Source organism: Dendrobates tinctorius, unplaced genomic scaffold (genome assembly GCF_039654945.1).
Source record: "Dendrobates tinctorius isolate UK_male_01 unplaced genomic scaffold, ASM3965494v1 ptg000018l, whole genome shotgun sequence".
NCBI classification, from domain to species: Eukaryota; Metazoa; Chordata; class Amphibia; order Anura; family Dendrobatidae; genus Dendrobates; species Dendrobates tinctorius.
In genome coordinates this window covers 19,552,349-19,571,773 of record NW_027361686.1, presented here as the reverse complement: position 1 = coordinate 19,571,773, position 19,425 = coordinate 19,552,349, and the positions used below count along the sequence as shown (strand labels likewise).

Genomic DNA, 19,425 nt, shown 5'->3' with positions numbered 1-19,425 from the left:
TTTGATCGCTTTTTATTCCGATTTTTGGGACGCAGAATGAACAAAAAGCAGCGTTTCATGAATTTCTTTTGGGGGGGGTGCGTTTACACCGTTCCGCGTGCGGTAAAATTGATAAAGCGGTTTTATTCTTCGGGTCAGTACGGTTACAGCGATACCTCATTTAGGTCGTTTTTATATGTTTTGTCGGTTTTATGCAATGAAAACTATTTTATATAAAAAATAATTATTTTTGTATCGCTTTATTCTGCAAGCTATAACTTTTTCATTTTTTCGCTGATGATGCTGTATTGCGGCTCGTTTTTTGCGGGACAAGATGACATTTTCAGCGGTACCATGGCTATTTATATGCGTCTTTTTGATCGCGCGTTATTGCACTTTTTGTTTGGCGGTATGATAATAAATCATTATTTTTTGCTTCGTTTTTTATTTTTATTTTTTAAGGGGTTCGCTAAAGGGGTTAACTAATGGGATAGTTTTATAGGGCAGGTCGTTATGGACGCGGCGATACCTAATATGTGTACTTTTATTGTCTTTTTATTTAAAAAAAAATGGATTTATTGGGGGGAATATTTTTTTTTTTTTCTAATTTGGCGATTTTTTTTTTTTTTTTTTTTTTTTTTTAATTAACCTTTTTTTTTTTTTTTTTAACTTTATTACATAGTCCCAGGTGGGACATCACTGTCCTGTGACAGATCGCTGATCTGTCACATCACAGCCCCCTCCCTGCCGATGCTTCCCTTTAACCCCCAGTACACTGCGAACATGTTTGATCGCGGTGTGCAAGGGGTTAACGTGTCGGGGGCGGTCCGTGACCTCCCCTGACACACAGTGCCGGGTGTCAGCTGTGATAATCAGCTGACACCCGGCCGCGATCAGCGGCGCTCACCACATGGGCGTCGCTGATCGCGGTAGACGTGCTATCCCGTCCATGGGCATAGGGGCCCTGGTCACATGGACGGGATAGTACGTCTGATGTCAGGAAGGGGTTACTAATTACAATGTATCTGCAAAAATCTGATGCAACAAGATGATCCGTAGGAGATCTCATTATATTTTGCGCATTCACAGGCTTGAAAGGACAATTCTTTTTCCTTTCACATGGATAGTCATCAATAGCGGATCGCGGGGGTCCGACACTCAGGGTCTGACACTGATCAGAAGATTTTTGCTCTGGCTAATGTGGCAAAGAATAGGAGTTGTGCTACAGTTGCCAGCAGCTGCTGTGACAGTGGTACAGCGCGCTGCAATTATTGGCATAGTATATCTGTGCCAGTAATTGCAGCACAGCCCCAGTCAAGTGATATGGTGGAAAGTCCTTTAGGCTAGGGCTACTTTGCCCGCAACGTCTCACCTGACCGTAGTTTGCTAGGTGATGCTTCTAGAAGTGAATAGTTTGCGTTGCGACAAGGAGATGACCATTTTAACCTGCTGCGCAGAGCTCCCTGCTGAGTTGGGCTTCAAGGCAAGAAATAATTTACAATTATTCTTAAAATTCAAAAATTTAGACCGATCCCCTGAAAACATATCAGGAGTAGGGATTTTTGGTTCAAGAGCAGGTGATTGAGCGAGATAGGCGGAAATTCCCCGCACTTCAGCAGCGAGCTGCTCAGCACGATCGGATAATTTCTTAGTCTCCATTAAAGAAAAAAAAAATCCTCCTACGGCCCCAGAGGAAAAAAAATATATATAAAAAATCTGACCCTTTTTTTTTCTTTTTTACAATTCTTTCCTGCTTTTGAGTACCCTAGAATCTGCGGCCTAGGCTGGTGATTCTGTTATGATTGGGTCACCGAGGAGGAAAGCAAGACCAAGCTAAGCCACAGAAAACCAGAGAGGTTGGTAACTAAGCGGATTGCAGACCCCTGATCCTGTCCACACAACTAGCAGTAGCCGTGGAGCGTGCCTACAATGATCCTAGACGCTTCGACACAGCCGGAGAACTAAATAAGCCTAAGGCTTGTTTCACATTTCCGTTTTTTGGCGTCCGCCAAAGTGTGAAAAAACGGATCCGTTTTTTGCCACAAACGGATGCTACCGGATCCGTTTTTTTGGACGGATCCGCTAAAATTCCCTGGGAAAAAAACGGATCCGCCGAAAGAATGGAAGTGTGATCCACCTGTAAAGCAAGAAAGGGGAAATCTAAACTGCCCCAGAGCAGACCGCCAAGGAATAGATAGCCCCCAAACATATATTGTCGGTGAGACAAGATGAAAACACAAACAGGTAGGAAAATAGGCTGAGCAAACGATGGGGCCCACACTGACTAGACAGGAAAGGAAAGACACTGTCTGCAATCATGCCAAAAAGTCCAACACGTCTGATAGAAAAATACTGAAATCACTAGACTTCGCCCACTACATCAGCACTCTGGCCTATTTTTGCTCTGCTTTTAAAAATAAAGAAAAAAAAGTAGCATACTCCAGCATACCTGCTATATGGGGAATATATCATAATAAAGGCAATATAGCAACAAAATACCCCATAATACAGTGCTGTGGACTGTAAACAGACCAATTGTCAAACTGACATGAGAGGAGAGGGAAGATAAAAACCTTCCAAACGACAATAAAGGTCAAAGTATATAAAATTGCTTTATTGGACACAGGGCAAGGAACAATACAGATTTAAAATGATAGCTGATAGCTTGTCACAAAAAGGCACCGTAGTCTCTTGCCTGCGTACACTTGCACATACTTGGTATGTAGGACGTACTCATAGCCATGTAATAGGCAATCTTCAGTGTATCTATGTGCTATCACTGTTCAATTGAGTACGCTATGTTCTTTCACTGTATATGGAATGATGGTTATATTTTTCTGTCCCCCTTATATGGGTTATATTGAAGCAGCATGTGTAGACTACGGTGACTTTTTGTGACAAGCTATCAGCTATCATTTTAAATCTGTATTGTTCCTTGCCCTGTGTCCAATAAAGCAATTTTATATACTTTGACCTTTATTGTCGTTTGGAAGGTTTTTATCTTCCCTCTTTTGCTCTGCTTTTAGACTATACCAATCTAATAAGGGACAAAAACAAACTGGCACAAGCAGTAACATGTATGGTGATTCAGCACAGCCCCAGCCGGAGCTAGCTGACCCACACATAACTGAGATAGACAAAACCAGATCAAATGTGAACAGAATAGCAAAAGAGCACTTAGCTGAGCATGCAGGGACTGAGCTGGAAACTAAGACCTCAGGAGGCAGGAAAAAATCACCAGCACGGATAGAGGGAGTCGGCTGTCTTAAATCCAGTCAGAAACTCCAGATCTCCAGTCATCCTCCTCATTATCAGGTGGCAGGCGTCTGTTAATTAGATCAGCTCCATTACCTCCAGTAACCACCAGAGGGAGCCCGGAAAGAGAACTCACGACCCCTCTGTCAATACAACCAGCTTCACTAGTAACCAGAGGGAGGCCAGAAAGCGAATTCACAACAGGTGCCTTTAGATGTCTCATCCGTATTGGAGCGCCTGCAAAATTTGTGCCTGGACCCCAACTATCGCAAGTCATTGACATGGAGCACATGGCACTTTTTGGACCATCCCAAGCTCCGGCCTGGGTACGACCTCAACTCCTGCACCCGTGCCTACCTCAGACCCCCTGTTTGAGGACCAGTAAAGGCAGGATGACTTTTTTTTTTTGGGGGGGGGGAATTTCAGCCAATTGCTCCTGCTAAATTAAAGACAAAATGAGAAAAGTCAGTGGAATCGGCAGAAGGCAATACCTTCTAAGATAGGAGTAGATCTTTAATTCATGGTTAAACGTTATTCTCTGCCCATAGGACCTGATACAGTGATGACGCGTGGGGCTGCAACCCCTGGGACCAGCACTGTTCACAATAGTATTGGCTGAGATAAAGGGTTACTACCATCTACAGGGTGGGCCATTTATATGGATACACCGGGGTGGGCCATTTATAAAGTTGGATTCAAAATGGCCAACTTCAAAATGGCCGCCATAGTCCCCTCAAATCTTGAGAAGTTTCTCCCCTCCCATATACTAATGTGCCACAAACAGGAAGTTGACATCACCAACCATTCCCAATTTATTTAGGTGTATCTATATAAATGACCCACCCTGTATTATCCATAGGACAGGTGACCGCACGCTGACTGCTGGGAGCCCCCCTGAATCCATCGGTGGCGGGGGTGAGACCCTCCACTCTCTATGTGACTGCTAGAGACAGCAGAGCCCAGCGCCCAGCTTTATCTGGCAGTCCCATAGACCATTAATAGAGCTGAGGTGCTCACCCCAGCCACAGCTCTATTTAGGGCAGCTCTCGGAGCAATGAGGCCTAAGCGGTCAGATCCCCGTATCGGTCCCCGTATCGTACCTAGCCAAATCAGATCTCATACTTTGCACTGACAAGAGCCAATAGCCTGAAACACCGTGTCTGCAAATTGAGATTCTGATTTGGCTTGTATCCTAAGTCATATTACAAGACTCGTTAAAGGGTTGATTGTGACTTGTAGGATCGCTACTACCAATAGGTGGCGCTGTAGAGTAGAAGTCCTCTTTCTTTCTGAAGAGGCAATTTGCATATTATTTTCCCAGAGGAGCATTGCACGGCGAATAAGCCTCCTTACCTTGACAAGCCACAGCTGGCATGTCACTCTCCGCAAGGAGAAACATTACCTCTTAGACCCTAGTCCAGAGCCTCTCACCTAGCCAAATCCGTTCCGTTCTCATACTTTGCACTGACGAGGGCCCATAGCCTGAAACACCGTGTCTGCAAATTGAGATTCTGATTTGGCTTGTATCCTAAGTCATATTACAAGACTCGTTAAAGGGTTGATTGTGACTTGTAGGATCGCTACTACCAATAGGTGGCGCTGTAGAGTAGAAGTCCTCTTTCTTTCTGAAGAGGCAATTTGCGTATCGGTCAGCACATTATTAGATGTCCCGTGGATAACAGATGGGAAAAACCCTTTAATGTATCCAATGTGACCTACGGTGATGGGGCTCAAGTCCTCTTAAACTTGGGGTACAGCACAAACCAGCACTGTCGCCCACAGCAACCACTCCTTTCCATTGCTAACTTATACGTATAGCATGAGAGCTGGGCACTGATTGGTTGCCTGCCCCGGGGTCCTTGCACATAGGAGCCCCAATAGCACAGACCGCGCCTGCACCAATCAGGACCGTGCGAGTCGGGACCCAGCTGGGAATCGTTACTGCATTCCAAACACTAGAGGACAAGATATAGACGCTCGCAGATAGCGCTTCTCGGGCGGCCGCCATTTTCTTGAAGACCATTTAACAACTGAAGCACACGGACAGCAGTGGCGTCACACGCGCCTACACTGAGGACACCTCCTAGAACACACGTTATTGTATACACTCACTGCACAAGTCGCTCACCGACCGCTCGTCACCGGTGACGAAGCGGCGCTCCCACGTAAAAAAAAAAATCCTTGTGACCGGTGACGTCACGGACCGGACAAACAGGAAGAGAGTGAGGAGAGGAGCCCAGAACAAGCTGCAGTCAGACCCGGGAGGCGGTGAGTGACGGCAGCGCTTCCTACCACGGGCTGGGCACCTCACAGCCTGGGGGGGACGCTGAGCTTTGGGGTCCCCTAGCATTGCAGGACTACAGGTCTCAGCACTTCCTGTACTACCTCTCCTGCCTGGGTAATTCTGGAACTTGTGTTCGTCCTGTCCTATAAAGCCTGGAGATTGGCGGACATGAGTGTCCGATATATGTTAGCTAATGCAGAGCTGTAGTACCAGAGAGGGCGTGTGGCCCTATGACAACTCTTCCTGTCCTGGGATCCTTCTTGGTGATGATGGTAAGGGGGACGGAGAGCTTCCTGTAAGCTGTTGTCCTGGTGTGACCTCCCCTTACATTCATCATTCTCAGACTGTCTGACACCCACCGGCCAGATGTAAACACTGACTCAGCGCTGCCCCATGTGTAGTGGCCGCTGCCAGGTACTGCAGATCAGCTCATAATCCAGAGAGCAGGGGCTGGTCCGCAGTACCTGGCAGTGGCCACTACACATGGGGCGGAGCTGTGCAGCGCCAGTCAGGGTTTCCAGCGCTGCTGGATGACCATTGGGTTGTTGGACCCCCACCTCTCCACTGTTGATGGCCTGTCCTACAGCTACGTCATCAGTGCTATGAGCCCACAGAGCCCTTTTCATTACCTTAGTGTCTTTGACTGAGAAAAGTTTGATGCTTCATCCCATCAGATCTAAGAAGCAAAGATGGATTTTTTATTTGGCCGCCGAAAAACCCCAGAGGAGATGCTGAGGCAGAATCAGAGGGCCCTGACGCGCGCCATGAGAGAGCTCGACCGCGAGAGGCAGAAACTGGAGCAACAAGAGAAGAAAATCATAGCTGACATCAAAAAGATGGCCAAGCAGGGGCAGATGGTGAGTGGCGGAGCAGTAGGGCTCGTCCAGCTCGTATTGCATCCATGTGTTGGTCCGTTATACATGCCGCTTCTGTTTCTTTCAGGATGCTGTGAAAATTATGGCCAAGGATTTGGTTCGCACTCGGCGATATGTGAAGAAGTTCATACTGATGCGGGCAAACATCCAGGCCGTGTCTTTAAAGATCCAGACCTTGAAGTCGAACAACTCCATGGCTCAGGCAATGAAAGGCGTGACTAAAGCCATGGCCACCATGAACAGACAGGTACAGCCTGACTCCACCATGGCGTCACTAAGGAGATACAAATGTATACATTACTAGACTAAGTATTGGAGAGTTCGTCCTGGTTCTCTGACTTCATGTCTTTAATGTTACTCCTTTTCTTGTAGTTGAAGCTTCCTCAGATCCAGAAAATAATGATGGAATTTGAGAAACAGTCAGAAATCATGGACATGAAGGAGGAGATGATGAATGACGCCATTGACGATGCCATGGGTGACGAGGACGATGAAGAGGAGACGTATGTACACCTTGTCTTAAAATGTGTCCTTTTAGTATGGCACGTCAACTAATCCTGTAGACATAGCAACGTTTGTGTTCAAAGGGAAAGTCCACCTAAAAGTGACCTCCTGCTTTTGCATAGACATGCCAGATTACAACTGTGAAGTCTATGATTACTAGCCTCAGCTGGTTTTTAAAACTATACAGAGCCCTTTGGCACGGCACAGAACTGTGCATCAGTAGAGTTAGACACTGTATCCTAAAGGGCCGCTACAGTTATTGGAGCTTTATTATAATGTTGTCATAGATTTTTCATAGCTAAAGCTGCCATAGTTCCTTCTATAAAGGGCCATTGGCCTCTTTGGCCTTAAAATGATTAGTGGTCCCAGCTAGGTGTTTATACTACTATATCAAAGGGTCACTTTTGGGTGGCGTTCCCATTATCATTTTTGGAATTGAGGTTTTTCTTGGGGGTAGGTGCTGTCACGTTTTCTAGTACTGTAATTCATTAGTGCGCTTCCCTCTGCAGCGACGCTGTAGTCTCACAAGTACTGGATGAACTGGGCCTGACCCTGACTGATGAGCTGTCCAGTGAGTACTATTACCTTGTTGTCCTTATACCGTTGGTCAATTAAAGTACATACTCTTTCTGCTAGTCCAAAGCAGCAGCACCAATGGGAATTTCGTCCTCCTGAAAGACAGGACAGGTGATAGCAGTTAATTTAGGTCGACTGTTGGGCTATATATCCTTCCTAGTACCATGTTTTTAATCACGTGTAATTATTACGCTTCACACCTGGTCTGCTGAACACAGTTTTATTGGGTGGGGAAAGTCCATCCTTCTTTGGAAGGGTACTTTGAACAGTAAATCCGTTCTGCCAAAGTCTGATTTCCTCAGATGTTTGGAAGTTCAGCATGTAGAGCTTTACATAGGTATGAACATCTGACCTCCGAGAAGCCATCCTGTAGATGTGCTTAGTTGGTATGCAGTTCCTCTTCACCCATTGGAAATAATTTTAGTCAAATTGGTCTTTATAGTTTGAGGGACCTGAAGATCGTCCTTATAGAAGCAGATGGTAGTTGTCTTCCTTATCCATCGGAATAGGGAAGTTTTAGATACCTTTTGTTTATCTATAAAAAAGAAAGGAGGAATGTTCTGATTTCTTATATTCTGTGATACGATCCACATAGAGGTGTTTCTCACTAAATTTGAATATCATCAAAAAGTTTAATTTATTTCAATTCTTCAATACGAAAAGTGAAACTCTTTATAAAGTCATTACAAACAGAGTGATCTATTTCAAGTGTTTATTTCTGTTAATGTTGATGATTATGGCTTACAGCCAATGAAAACCCAAAAGTCATTATCTCAGTAAATTAGAATAACAAAAAACACCTGCTAAGGCTTCCTTAGCATTTAAAAAGGTCCCTTAGTCTGTTTTAGTAGGCTCCACAATCATGGGGAAGACTGCTGACTTGACAGATGTCCAGAAGGCAATCATTGATACACTCCACAAGGGGAGGGTAAGCCACAAAAGGTCATTGCTAAAGAAGCCAGCAATTCAGAATGCTGTGTCCAAGCATATTAATGGAAAGTTGATTGGAAGGAAAAAATGTGGTAGAAAAAGGTGCACAAGCAACCGGGATAACCGCAGCCTTGAAAGGATTAAGAAGAAACCATTCAAACATTTGGGGGAGATTCACAAAGAGTGAACTGCTGCTGGAGTCATTGCTTCAAGATCCACACACACATATCCAGGACATAGGCTACAAGTGTCACATTCCTTGTGTCAAGCCACTCATGACCAATAGACAACGCCAGAAGAGTCTTACCTGGGCCAAGGAGAAAAACAACTGGACTGTTGCTCAGTGGTCCAAGGTGTTGTTTTCAGATGAAAGTAAATTTTGCAATTCATTCGGAAATGAAGGTCCCAGAGTCTCGAGGAAGAGTGGAGAGGCCACAATCCAAGCTGCTTGAGGTCTAGTGTGAAGTATCCACAATCAGTGATGGTTTGGGGAGCTGGTGAAGGTCCACTGTGTTTTATCAAGACCAAAGTCAGCGCAGCTGTCTACCAGGAAATTGTAGAGCACTTCTTGCTTCCCTCTGCCGACAAGCTTTTTCCCTTCCCCCATGACAGCACACCTGAGAGAAGGGATCCACCCAGCCAGGACAGGAACCCTACTGAAAATAAAAGGGTGGTACCTCCCTTCAGTTGGGTTTCCTGTCCTGACAGGGACCCTCATGCTGAAGACAGCGGTCACAAGCTTTCTACTTACCCACTCCCGTCCCGGTGTGGAAGAACAGGCAGGGCGTGTGCGCTGGTCTTCGGGTGATAGAGGCGCTGTCCGCGGGTCTGGTGGCCTCAGCAAGCGGGTGTGGATATTGCACGGTCAGGAGTCTAGGGGCTCTTCCGTGACTGCCGCGCCCCCCCCCCCCCCCCCTGCCGCTGTCCAGGAGTTCCAGAAGGGGCGGCTGCTTCCGGGTCGCGCGTGTCTGACGTCACACGCAAGGCACGCTGGCAATGGGCGTGTGACGTCGGGGCGGGCACCAGATCCATGATGGCAGCGCCAATGGAGAAGACGCCGGCTAAATCTATCCCGACGACGTGGCGGGGGGGGAGGGACAATCGATGTGCACCGGTGGAGGCGGGGAGTGCAGTGGATCCCTCATAAATAGGGGTGACCACAGCAGACGCGCTCATGACCTGAGCTTCGTCATGGAAGTGGGGCAGTAGGATCCGTTACAGCAGGAGCTCTCACCAGATGCCTTGCCTAGTCACCAGCATACCAGGAGGAGTAGCCGCTCGAGTGGTAGGAGCAACAGTCGTCCTGACCGGCAAGACCCCCTCGACGTCCAGAAGTTACGTTGTATGTGCATCTGATCAGCCTCCGAATCTGGGGTTGAGGAAGGCTAGCGCCAAAACAAAGAACAGAAAATGTGCCCTACATACACAAGTTTTCGAGGACAGAGTATTTCTAAGACCAGATCCGACCTATCTCTCCAATGTAGTCCTTAAGTTCCATAGGAGTCAGGAGATCACCTTGCCATTATTCTGCAATAATTTTAGGAACCCGGGAGAGCAAAAATTTCCATGCGTTAGACGGGGGGGGGGGGGGGGGTCCAAGCTACAATACGTGTCCATGACTAGTCAGTGGAGGAAAGATCAGTCCATATTTGTAGCCTTCCAGGGTAGCAGAAAAGGGTACAGGGTAGCTAAAAGTACCATTGCCAGATGGATCAGGGAGGCCATTAGTTTATCCTACTCTGCAAGTGGCGCCCCGGTTCCAGATGGCATCAAGGCTCACTCCACCAAAGCCATGGCTACCTCCTAGGCAGAAAAGGCTGAGGGTATCGATTGATCAGATTTGTAGGGCCGCTACCTGATCCTCACTGTCGACCTTTTTCATACACTACCGGCTAGATCTATCCTCCTCTGCTGACCTTTGGTAGAAGGGTGCTGCAAGTGGTCGTCCCTCCCTAAGGTGTTTCATTCTACAAAAGTCTCTCAGGTGTGCTGTCATGGGGGGAAGGGAAAACACCAAGGTTACTTACCGGTAGCTGTTTTTTCCAGAACCCATGTCAGCACCCGTATATTCCCCCCTTCCCCCCCTTATCACTCCTTTGATGTGCACTATAGGTTGGGTGTTTTTTGATAGTTTTGCCATGTGTAACTAACCAGGGGGGCCTCTCGTGCTCTGTAAACCAACTGAAGCGAGGGAGAGGTACCGCCCTTTTATTTTCAGTAGGGTTCCTGTCCTGACCGGACGGATCCCCTCAGGTGTGCTGTCATGGGTTCCTGAAAAAACTGCTACTGGTAAGTAACTTAGATGTTTTGGAGATGGAAATTTCATTCTCCAGCATGACTTGGCACCTGTCCATACTGCCAAAAGCACCAATACCTGGTTTAAAAACAACAGTATCACTGTACTTGATTGACCAGCAAACTCTCCTGACCTTTATCCCCATAGATAATCTAGGGGGTATTGTCAAGAGGAAGATGAGGCACACCGGACCCAACAATGCAGACGAGCTGAAGGCTGCTATAAAAGCAACCTGGGCTTCCATAACACCTCAGCAGTGCCACAGGCTGATCACCTCCATGCCACGCCGCATTGATGCAGTAATTGATGCAGGAAGAGCCCTGACCAAGTATTGAGTGCATTTACTGAACATACATTTCAGTAGGACAACATTTTGGATTTCAAAATCATTTTTTCAAGCAGTATTCTAATTTACTGAGATAATGACTTTTGGGTTTTCATTGACTGTAAGCCATAATCATCAACATTAACAGAAAGAAACACTTGATATAGATCACTCTGTAATGACTTGTATATGAGTTTCACTTTTTGTATTGAACTGAAATTAATTTTTTGATATTCTAATTTAGTGAGAAGCACTTGTATATCCTTAGAGCTTTTCCTACACTGAGGGAGTGTAGCCTCCTTTCTTCCTAAGCTAGAGAGGTCAGGATAGAAAAATGCAGCGCTCTCTGCTGATAAACAGCTCTGGCAAAAATTAAGAGACCACTGCACAGTTTTATAAATGTCAGCTTCTCTACATGTCTGACTTCCATTCCAGTGTCAGTTGAATTCCAACCAGAGTACACCTCATTCTACTTCATGTGCTTATGGTTCAGGTGATCACCTGAACCATATCTTATTTAATGAAGGAAAGTATAAAAAAACCTGCTGTGGTGTTCACAATCCTCTCGCAATAGGACAAGCTGGATGGCAAAACAAGTAGTAATATCCCAAAAGTAATAGGAATGAAAAAATAACTTTTAACCATGCCAAAGGAGTTGAAAAGCCTTGAGTGAGGAAAAGAAGGGCTCAATTCTGGCTTTACTAGCATAGGGATACAGTGAGCGTTATGTTGCCTCCATTCTTAAAATTTCTAAGACGGCAGTCCATTACAACAAGGACAAACAGCAGATATTGGGGACAACAAAGCTACAGACCGGCAGAGGGTGAAAACGACTCTCCACTGACCGGGATGACCATTATCTTATTCGAATGTCATTCAGCAACCGCAGCATGACATCAAGTGACCTACAAAAGGAATGGCAAATGGCAGCTGGGGTGAAGTGCATGGCAAGAACAGTTCGTAACAGGCTCTTAGAGGCAGGCAGGGCTCAAGTCAGGTAAAGCTAGAGAAAAAGCCTTTCATCAATGAAAAACAAAGGAAAGCCAGGCTGAAGTTTGCCAATGACCACAAGGATTGGACCATAGAGGACTGGAGTAAGGTAATCTTCTCTGATGAGTCTAATTTTCAGCTTTTCCCAACACCTGGTCGTCTAATGGTTAGACGAAGACCTGGAGAGGCGTGCAAGGCACAGTGTCTTGCACCCACTGTGAAATTTGGTGGAGGATCGGTGATGATTTGGGGATGCTTCACAAGGCTGGTATTGGGCAGCTTAATCTTTGCAAAGGATGTATGAATTAAGACGCATACAAAGTTATCCTGGAAAAACAGTTGATTCCTTGTGCTCAGGCGATGTTCCCCAACTCTGAGGACTGGTTTATCCAGCAGGACAATGCGCCATGCTACACAGCTAGGTCAATCAATGTGTGATTGAAGGACCACCACATCAAATGCCTGTCATGGCCAGCCCAATCTCCAGACCTGAACCCCCATTGAAAACCTCTAGAATGTAATCAAGAGGAAGATGGATAGTCACAAGCCATCAAACAAAGAACTGCTTAAATTTTTGTACCAGGAGTGGCATAAGGTCACCCAAAAGCAGTGTGAAAGACTGGTGGCAAACATGCCAAGACGCATGAAAGCTGTGATTAAAAATCATGGTTATTCCACAAAATATTGATTTTTAACTCAGGAAGAGTTCAGAACATTAGTATTGCTGTTTATAAATGATTATGAACTTGTTTTCTTATCATTATTTGAGGTCTGCAAGCACTGCATTTTTTTTTACATTTTTTTTATTTTGCCCATTTCGCATTTTCTGCAAATAAATACAAAATTTAGTGCTTGTAAATTCGGAGACATGTCAGTAGTTTATAGAATAAAAGAGCAATTTACATTTTGCCCAAAAATATCCCTATAAAGAGAAATCAGACAAAAATGAAAATTTTGCCGTGGTCTCTTAATTTTTGCCAGAGCTATATATTGTAGAAGGATGGCACCTTGGGGATAAAGGACGTCAATGTCCTAAGGAGGAGGGCCAGGTCCTTCAGGACTATTAATTAAAAGTCGAAAGAAGCTAGGGCTTTTTTGCTTAACTTTCTAGATAGTTTTGTGGCCACCAGAAAACAGGTTTTAAAGAACAGCATTTTTGTCAATTTTCATGATGATCGAAAAGCGGTTAGCAGAGATCCCATCTGGGAACTGGGTCTGACAAAGTTATATGAATATTCTAGGTTGCCTTGATAAATTTCTGGATGAGTGGCACCCTTTTGAGCTAATACAGGCATGAGTCTTCTTGGGAATGATGCAAGAAGTTTTTCACACCTGGATTTGGGGATCCTTTGCCATTTTTCCTTGCAGATCCTCTCTTGTTCTGTCAGGTTGGATGGTGAATGTTGGTGGACAGCCATTTTCAGGTCTCTCCAGAGATGCTCAATTGGGTTAGGTCAGTGTTCTGGCTGGGCCAGTTAAGAATGGTCACAGAGTTGTTCTGAAGCCACTCCTTTGTTATTTTAGCTGTGTGCTTATTGTCATTGTCTTGTTGGAAGGTAACCCTTCTGCCAAGTCTGAGGTACAGAGCACTCTGGAAGAGGTTTTCATCCAGGATATCTCTGTACTTGGTTGCATTTTTGTTTCCTTCAATGGCAACAAGTCTTCCTGTCTCTGCAACTGAAAACTGCACCCATAGCGTGTTGCTGCCACCACCATGTTTCACTGTTGGGATTGTGTTGGGTAAGTGATGAGCAGTGCCTGGTTTTCGCCACACATACCGATTAAAGGCCCCACTGGTGGAGGGTTGCAGTGATAGTTGACTTTGTGGAACTTTCTCCCATCTCCCTACTGCATCTCTGAAGCTCAGCCACAGTGATCTTGGGGTTCTTCTTTACCTCTCCCACCAAAGCTCTTCTCCCACGATTACGCAGTTTGGCTGGACGGCCAGGTCTAGGAAGACTTCTGGTAGTCCCAAACGTCTTCCATTTAAGGATTATGGAGGCCACTGTGCTCTTACGAACCTTGTGTACTGCAGAAATTCTTTTGTAACCTTGGCCAGATCTGTGCCTTACCACAATTCAGTCTCTGAGCTCCTTGGTCAGTTCCTTTCGACCTCATGATTGTCATTTGGTCTGACATGCACTGTGAGCTGTGAGGTCTTATATACACAGGTGTGTGCGTTTACAAATCAAGTCCTATCAGTTTTATTAAACACAGCTGGACTCCAATGAAGGAGTAGAACCATCTCAGGGAGGATCAAAAGGAAATTGACAGCATATGACTTTAATATGAGTGTCCGAGCAAAGGGTCTGAATACTTATGACCATTTGATATTTCGTTTTTTCTCTTTTAATAAATTTGCATAAAATCTACATTTTTTTTTTCCGTTAAGATGGGGTGCAGAGTGTACATTTAATGAGCGAAAAAATGAACTTTTTTGACTTTACCAAATGGCTGCAATGAAACGAGTGAAAAATGTAAAGGGGTCTGAATACTTAACATTCCCACTGTACTTCTCTAAGCCCACCAATAGTTGCAACAACATATGTGAAAGTGTGAGGGGCAGATGAAATTAGGAATGGAAGTGAGGTGAACTTGGAAATATTAAGCTGTCTTTCAACCAGACTGCAATGTGGAGACATCTATATTGATCTAGATGGAAATATGCAGGAATGCTTCCTTGAGATCTATTGTAGCCATATAATTCCTTCCTGGTTGATTCGATGTGGAACTTCTTCCTGACGAACTGGTTTAGAAACCTCAGATCTACACTGGTTTTCCACCTGCCTTGGGTATTGGGAACAAGGAAAACCGTATGCTTCGATTCCCCTTGTGTACAGGAATCTCTTCTAGGACTTTCATCTTGATAAATTCTAAGATTCCTCAGAAGGTACTGGTTTGCAAAAGATGCTCTTGAGATAGTGAGAAATCTTTGAGGAGGAAGCGACAACAATTCTATATGATAACTATCCCTTATGAAATCTATAACCTAGAGATTTACCAATCTTTGACATTGGTGGTAGAAGAGGGGCAAACGCCAACACCCCTTCTCACTGTGGCATCTGAAGTCCTTCTTCCTATTGGATAACGAGGGGTCCTGGCCACGTCCACTGATGCATACTGGAAAATCCTTTGGAAGTTCCAACCTATTTTTGATGGAGAGCTTACTCTCCAGCTTATTGGTGGCTCCACCTGGCTCTTCTGTTTGGGCCACACACCTATGCCTCATGTCTTTTGGAGGAACTTCTCCTTAATATCAGACAGATTTTTCATTGGTGCGTCTAGCTGTCCCCATTAAAACGACCCAGATGATATTCCACAGTGAAGAGGGCATCCTTAGAAGGAACATCTGCACCCCGTGGTTTAATCTACTCTACCCTTCTTCCTTCGGTAGACAATGCCATGGAGCGAGTGGCAATCACAACCATTGGACAGCAGCGTTATATAGAAAATTAGATGCCACCTGTTTGTAACACTTCAAATATCATTCTCTGTGTACTCCTTTATCGGGGTCTTCCATCTTGAGACCTAAGGTCTTTTGCTACTGTGCATGATGCTTTGGCTTTTGCAGAGGCAGACAAATGGCATCTGTGTAAGGCACTGCCAATTCTTCCAGCCATAGGATCAGGAAAATTAGCGCTGTCCTCACAAAGTATTACTGTATGTTTAAAGAATTGTTACCTCTGTAACTATGTTAGGGGTTCCCTCCCCCCATTCTCTTTGTTTTCTGCATCCGCAACATGCATTGTATTGAATCTGTTGTTCAGGAAAGGGCCTTTGTCTGGGCCCTTCTTCTATTCATTCATAATTAGCTTTTTAATCATGTGGTTTACTTTAAATACATGTTTTCTTAGAAACACCGTATTTCCCTGGGATTTCAGAATTTATATGACCTTATTGGGGTCCAGATACTTTAATAATTTGACATCCTCTCTAGTGGAAAAAGATTGTCTTTAGTCACACTCTTTTTGAAAGGGAGGAATAAAGCTCCTCTTTTACCCTGAAGTGACCAATATCCTCCATCTCTGAGGAAAAACTTCATGGGCCATAGCCTGGGTAACCTGAACACAGGAGACCTCAGCAGATCTACCTCCATCCTGGGAGGAAGAATCCTTTAAAGGGATGGTTCAAAATGAAGGGTGAACTTCATTCTAAATGTCTGTTTTACTTAATGATATAATTACTTTTCTAATTTACTTCAATTAAGAATTCCCCACTCTACACTTGCGTTTAATAATAATAATAATAATTTATTATTATTGTTGTTATAATTTATTATTGTTATTATTATTAATTTTGTTTGACTGTACCAGCATGCTCATTTCGCTATAATCTCTTCAATGTGCAGTGAGGGTGTGCTCCCTCTACTGTTCTACAGAGACGTGCCAGGAAGAAAGCGCACTGTCACTGCACATTGGAAAGGAGAGAACAGAGACCAGCCCAGACCCTGGAATGGGACGTAAATATAGAATCTATGGTGGTAATCGTATAGCTATAAAAGTAATAATCAAATAACTTATAGACTGCAACTTACAAAAAAGTAAATAAAAATAAAAGAAAGCTACTGCCCAACACTGACACCTGATCTCTAGGAAGGACAGAAAAAGCACAAGTGGGAAGAGTTACTAGTACTGCTATATAGCTCTAACAACCAAGCTAAACTCATTTCTATTGCCTGGCCTCCTGTTTTCTAGAAAGTGGTTGTTGCTGTTGAAGGATATCAAAAAAATGGGTTATTTTCAGATTGAGTTGCCTTCATGTGACTCTGGTATTTGCATCTACATGGATTGTCTGGTTTAAAAGGGTTTTCTGGGACAAACCTTGACACACTTGACTGATTGGTGGGTTATTGGGGGTAAGACATAAATGGTGTCTAATGGCTTTCCCCAGAAAACCTCTTCTAATTATGCTCCTGAAATGATGCATTATCATTGTTATTGAATTGTACTTTGGTGTCATGTCACAGCTCTGAGGGGTCTTCCTGGGGTCTCAGGTTCTATACAGCTATTTTTACAATACTTAAGTATTTTAGAAGTTTATCTCTGACTAACCCCACCCCCTTGTACTCCATCCCTATAGAATTGTGCATGCTTTATTCTATAGACACTTACAATTCTTTCCATCTTGCAGACCTTCCCTCCACCGGAGGTTCCCTCAGCGTAGCTGGAGCCAAGAAAGGAGAGCCCACAGCCGCTCTAGCCGACGCTGATGCAGATCTGGAGGAGCGGTTGAATAATCTGCGACGAGATTAACACGTCCGACCCTGCACTACAGACTCTGGGTTTTATCTTTTATTTTATTTTCTGCATTCTACATGGGGGTGTAGGTTAATGGCTTGGAGCCTCGTATACTGAGCGCTTTAGAATGGCTGGATCGCAGACAGCGTGTGTCTGGAGCAGAGTCTCTCCAGTCCCTGGCCATTAGCTGTTCCTGATTCTGCTCCCGTCCGTGCAGTAGTAACCGGACAAGGAAGACTGTTCTGATTTTATATTATTCCCTTTTGTGTTGCCGAGTTCTCATTCTCTTGTTCCTGTCTCTATTCCGCCGTCATACAGGGCAGCCGATGTCGATTTCTGTAAATAAAACTTATCTGGAGAACCACAGCGTTTTCTAACACTCCCTCTCTGTCCCTCCAGCGCAAAATGTAGAATTACCATTTTGATGGATGGGAATAAGATTATACACATTTGGGCTTTGCATCAAAGTAGTCTGGAGAAATGTTAGCAGCCAATCCACAGCTGATTTTTCGATGGTAGTTTAGAACATACACACAGAATCAAAATAATCGTTTATACACAGAGTTAAAGGAAGTTGCACGGGACTTTTATATTGATGACTTATCTTATGGATAGGTCATCAATATCTGATCATTTGGCACATGACTTCCCGCCGATCAGCTGTTCCCGAAGACGGCGGTGGCTGGGTGTGATGAGTTGCGGAGCTGCATCAGTGGGTTATTAGCTGCAGCTGGGTGCTGTAGATAACCCCCCCCCCATTGGAATCAGTAGGGGCTGATGTGTGCTGTATCTGGCCGCGGACAATATGCGGTGGTTGGTGCTTTGCTGTACAGCTCCACAACTATGCACATCCGGCCGCCAGCAGCATCGGGAACAGCTGACCAGTGGTGTTCTAGATCTCAGATATTGACCTATCCTTAAGGTACGTCATCACTATAAAAGTCCTGGACCACCCCTTTAATTCTGTGTGTAAGTGTCTATATACAAACAATACGCATAGGAGGAGAGGACACATGAAAGGAAATTCCAAACACAGAAAAGTCTATCATTTTTCCAAGGCAGCATATAGAACCTTTAACCAGATGTCTCCGCAGTCCGTCTTCTTCTCTCTCCCTCTTAATATTCCCACATGAAGCCGGTACCTGAATCTCTTGATAATTATTGCTCAACCTGGTATCCATCAGCCTTGCAGGTTCTTATAAAGATTGTAATTTTTGCTATTTTTATGATTATCGGTTTGCTTTGTCTAATAAAGGCTAATTATTGCGGCTGATGGGTAAATTTGGAGTGGTGAAGACTGTATCTGTGCCCAAGCTTTATACGGACCTCTGTTAATGATGACCATAGTCCTATAAACACCCACACCGATGTAGGTCAATGGATAGATTTTGTTAGGGCATATTCACATGCGACAAATTAGTTGCAGAATTTTTTTTCAACGGAAAAATTGGTTTCGGGGTGGTTTAGGAAAGTTGATGGATTTTTGTTGGCCTCCTTTAGATGAATGTAACAGACATTTCTGCCATCTGTAACTTTTAAAGGGGTTTTCCTTGGTGTAAAATTGCAATGGGAATAACCCTTTTAAATTTAAAGTGCTTGTAAAAACCAGCAAATTTGCAGTTTACTTATTCCAACGCCTGTTCTTCCTAAAGTTTTACTTCTCATTGCCAAGGAGCCTTGCCGCTGCGCAGTGCTTACAAGCTCTTTGATCTTGAGTTTACTATTCTCGGGGCAGTGCTTTCAATCTATAGATGACATGTGTCATATATGCTAGCTTTGCCAACAATCACCTAGACTCTGGATTAGAGTGTTTTTTCTCTTTCTCTGTTATAGGTCATAGTTTATCGAAAACCCCTTGGGAGGCTATAATAAACACATCCACAATATAGGGCTGTACCCTTATTTCTTTCATGTCCATTGATGCCAAATTATCGCTTCAGCCTGGAGAAAATCAGGGCTTGACTTCTTGGAAGTAAAGAAATGAATCTCTCGGTATATGATTAATGAGAAAATCTCAGCTATATCATCCAATTAGGGAGATAAAGTAAAGTGAATGTGGTCAGTGTGTGCAGAATAAAGTAACCATACTCCTCTCCCTGCACACCCCCCTAAACACCGAGAAGCAGCACCACACTCCTTTAAAAGTTCCATCCATTATATAGGGTCTGGCACCC

The 19,425-nt window shown here is 44.5% G+C and overlaps 1 protein-coding gene and 1 long non-coding RNA gene across 3 annotated transcripts; one reads left to right on the top strand and one right to left on the bottom strand.

Annotated features, from left to right (window-relative positions):
• Nucleotides 1-5,227: 5,227 nt before the first annotated feature.
• CHMP2A (charged multivesicular body protein 2A) lies at nucleotides 5,228-18,532 on the top strand. Of its 2 annotated transcripts, none has more exons than XM_073566545.1 (6): nucleotides 5,228-5,502; nucleotides 6,193-6,375; nucleotides 6,461-6,640; nucleotides 6,766-6,896; nucleotides 7,407-7,468; nucleotides 17,145-17,617. In XM_073566545.1, exons 2-6 carry the CDS (start codon nucleotides 6,208-6,210, stop codon nucleotides 17,264-17,266), a joined length of 663 nt encoding a protein of 220 aa, XP_073422646.1. In that variant the 5' UTR covers nucleotides 5,228-5,502; nucleotides 6,193-6,207; the 3' UTR covers nucleotides 17,267-17,617. The 2 variants fall into 2 exon arrangements, with proteins under 2 accessions (XP_073422646.1, XP_073422647.1); XM_073566546.1 differs by having other exon boundaries at nucleotides 5,493-5,632; nucleotides 17,145-18,532.
• Nucleotides 7,433-8,819, bottom strand: LOC141082574 (uncharacterized). Its single transcript, XR_012230539.1, has 3 exons — nucleotides 8,711-8,819; nucleotides 7,674-8,008; nucleotides 7,433-7,568 (listed from the first exon to the last, which is right to left on the bottom strand). It is a non-coding gene; the product is annotated as an uncharacterized lncRNA (long non-coding RNA).
• Nucleotides 18,533-19,425: the final 893 nt, after the last annotated feature.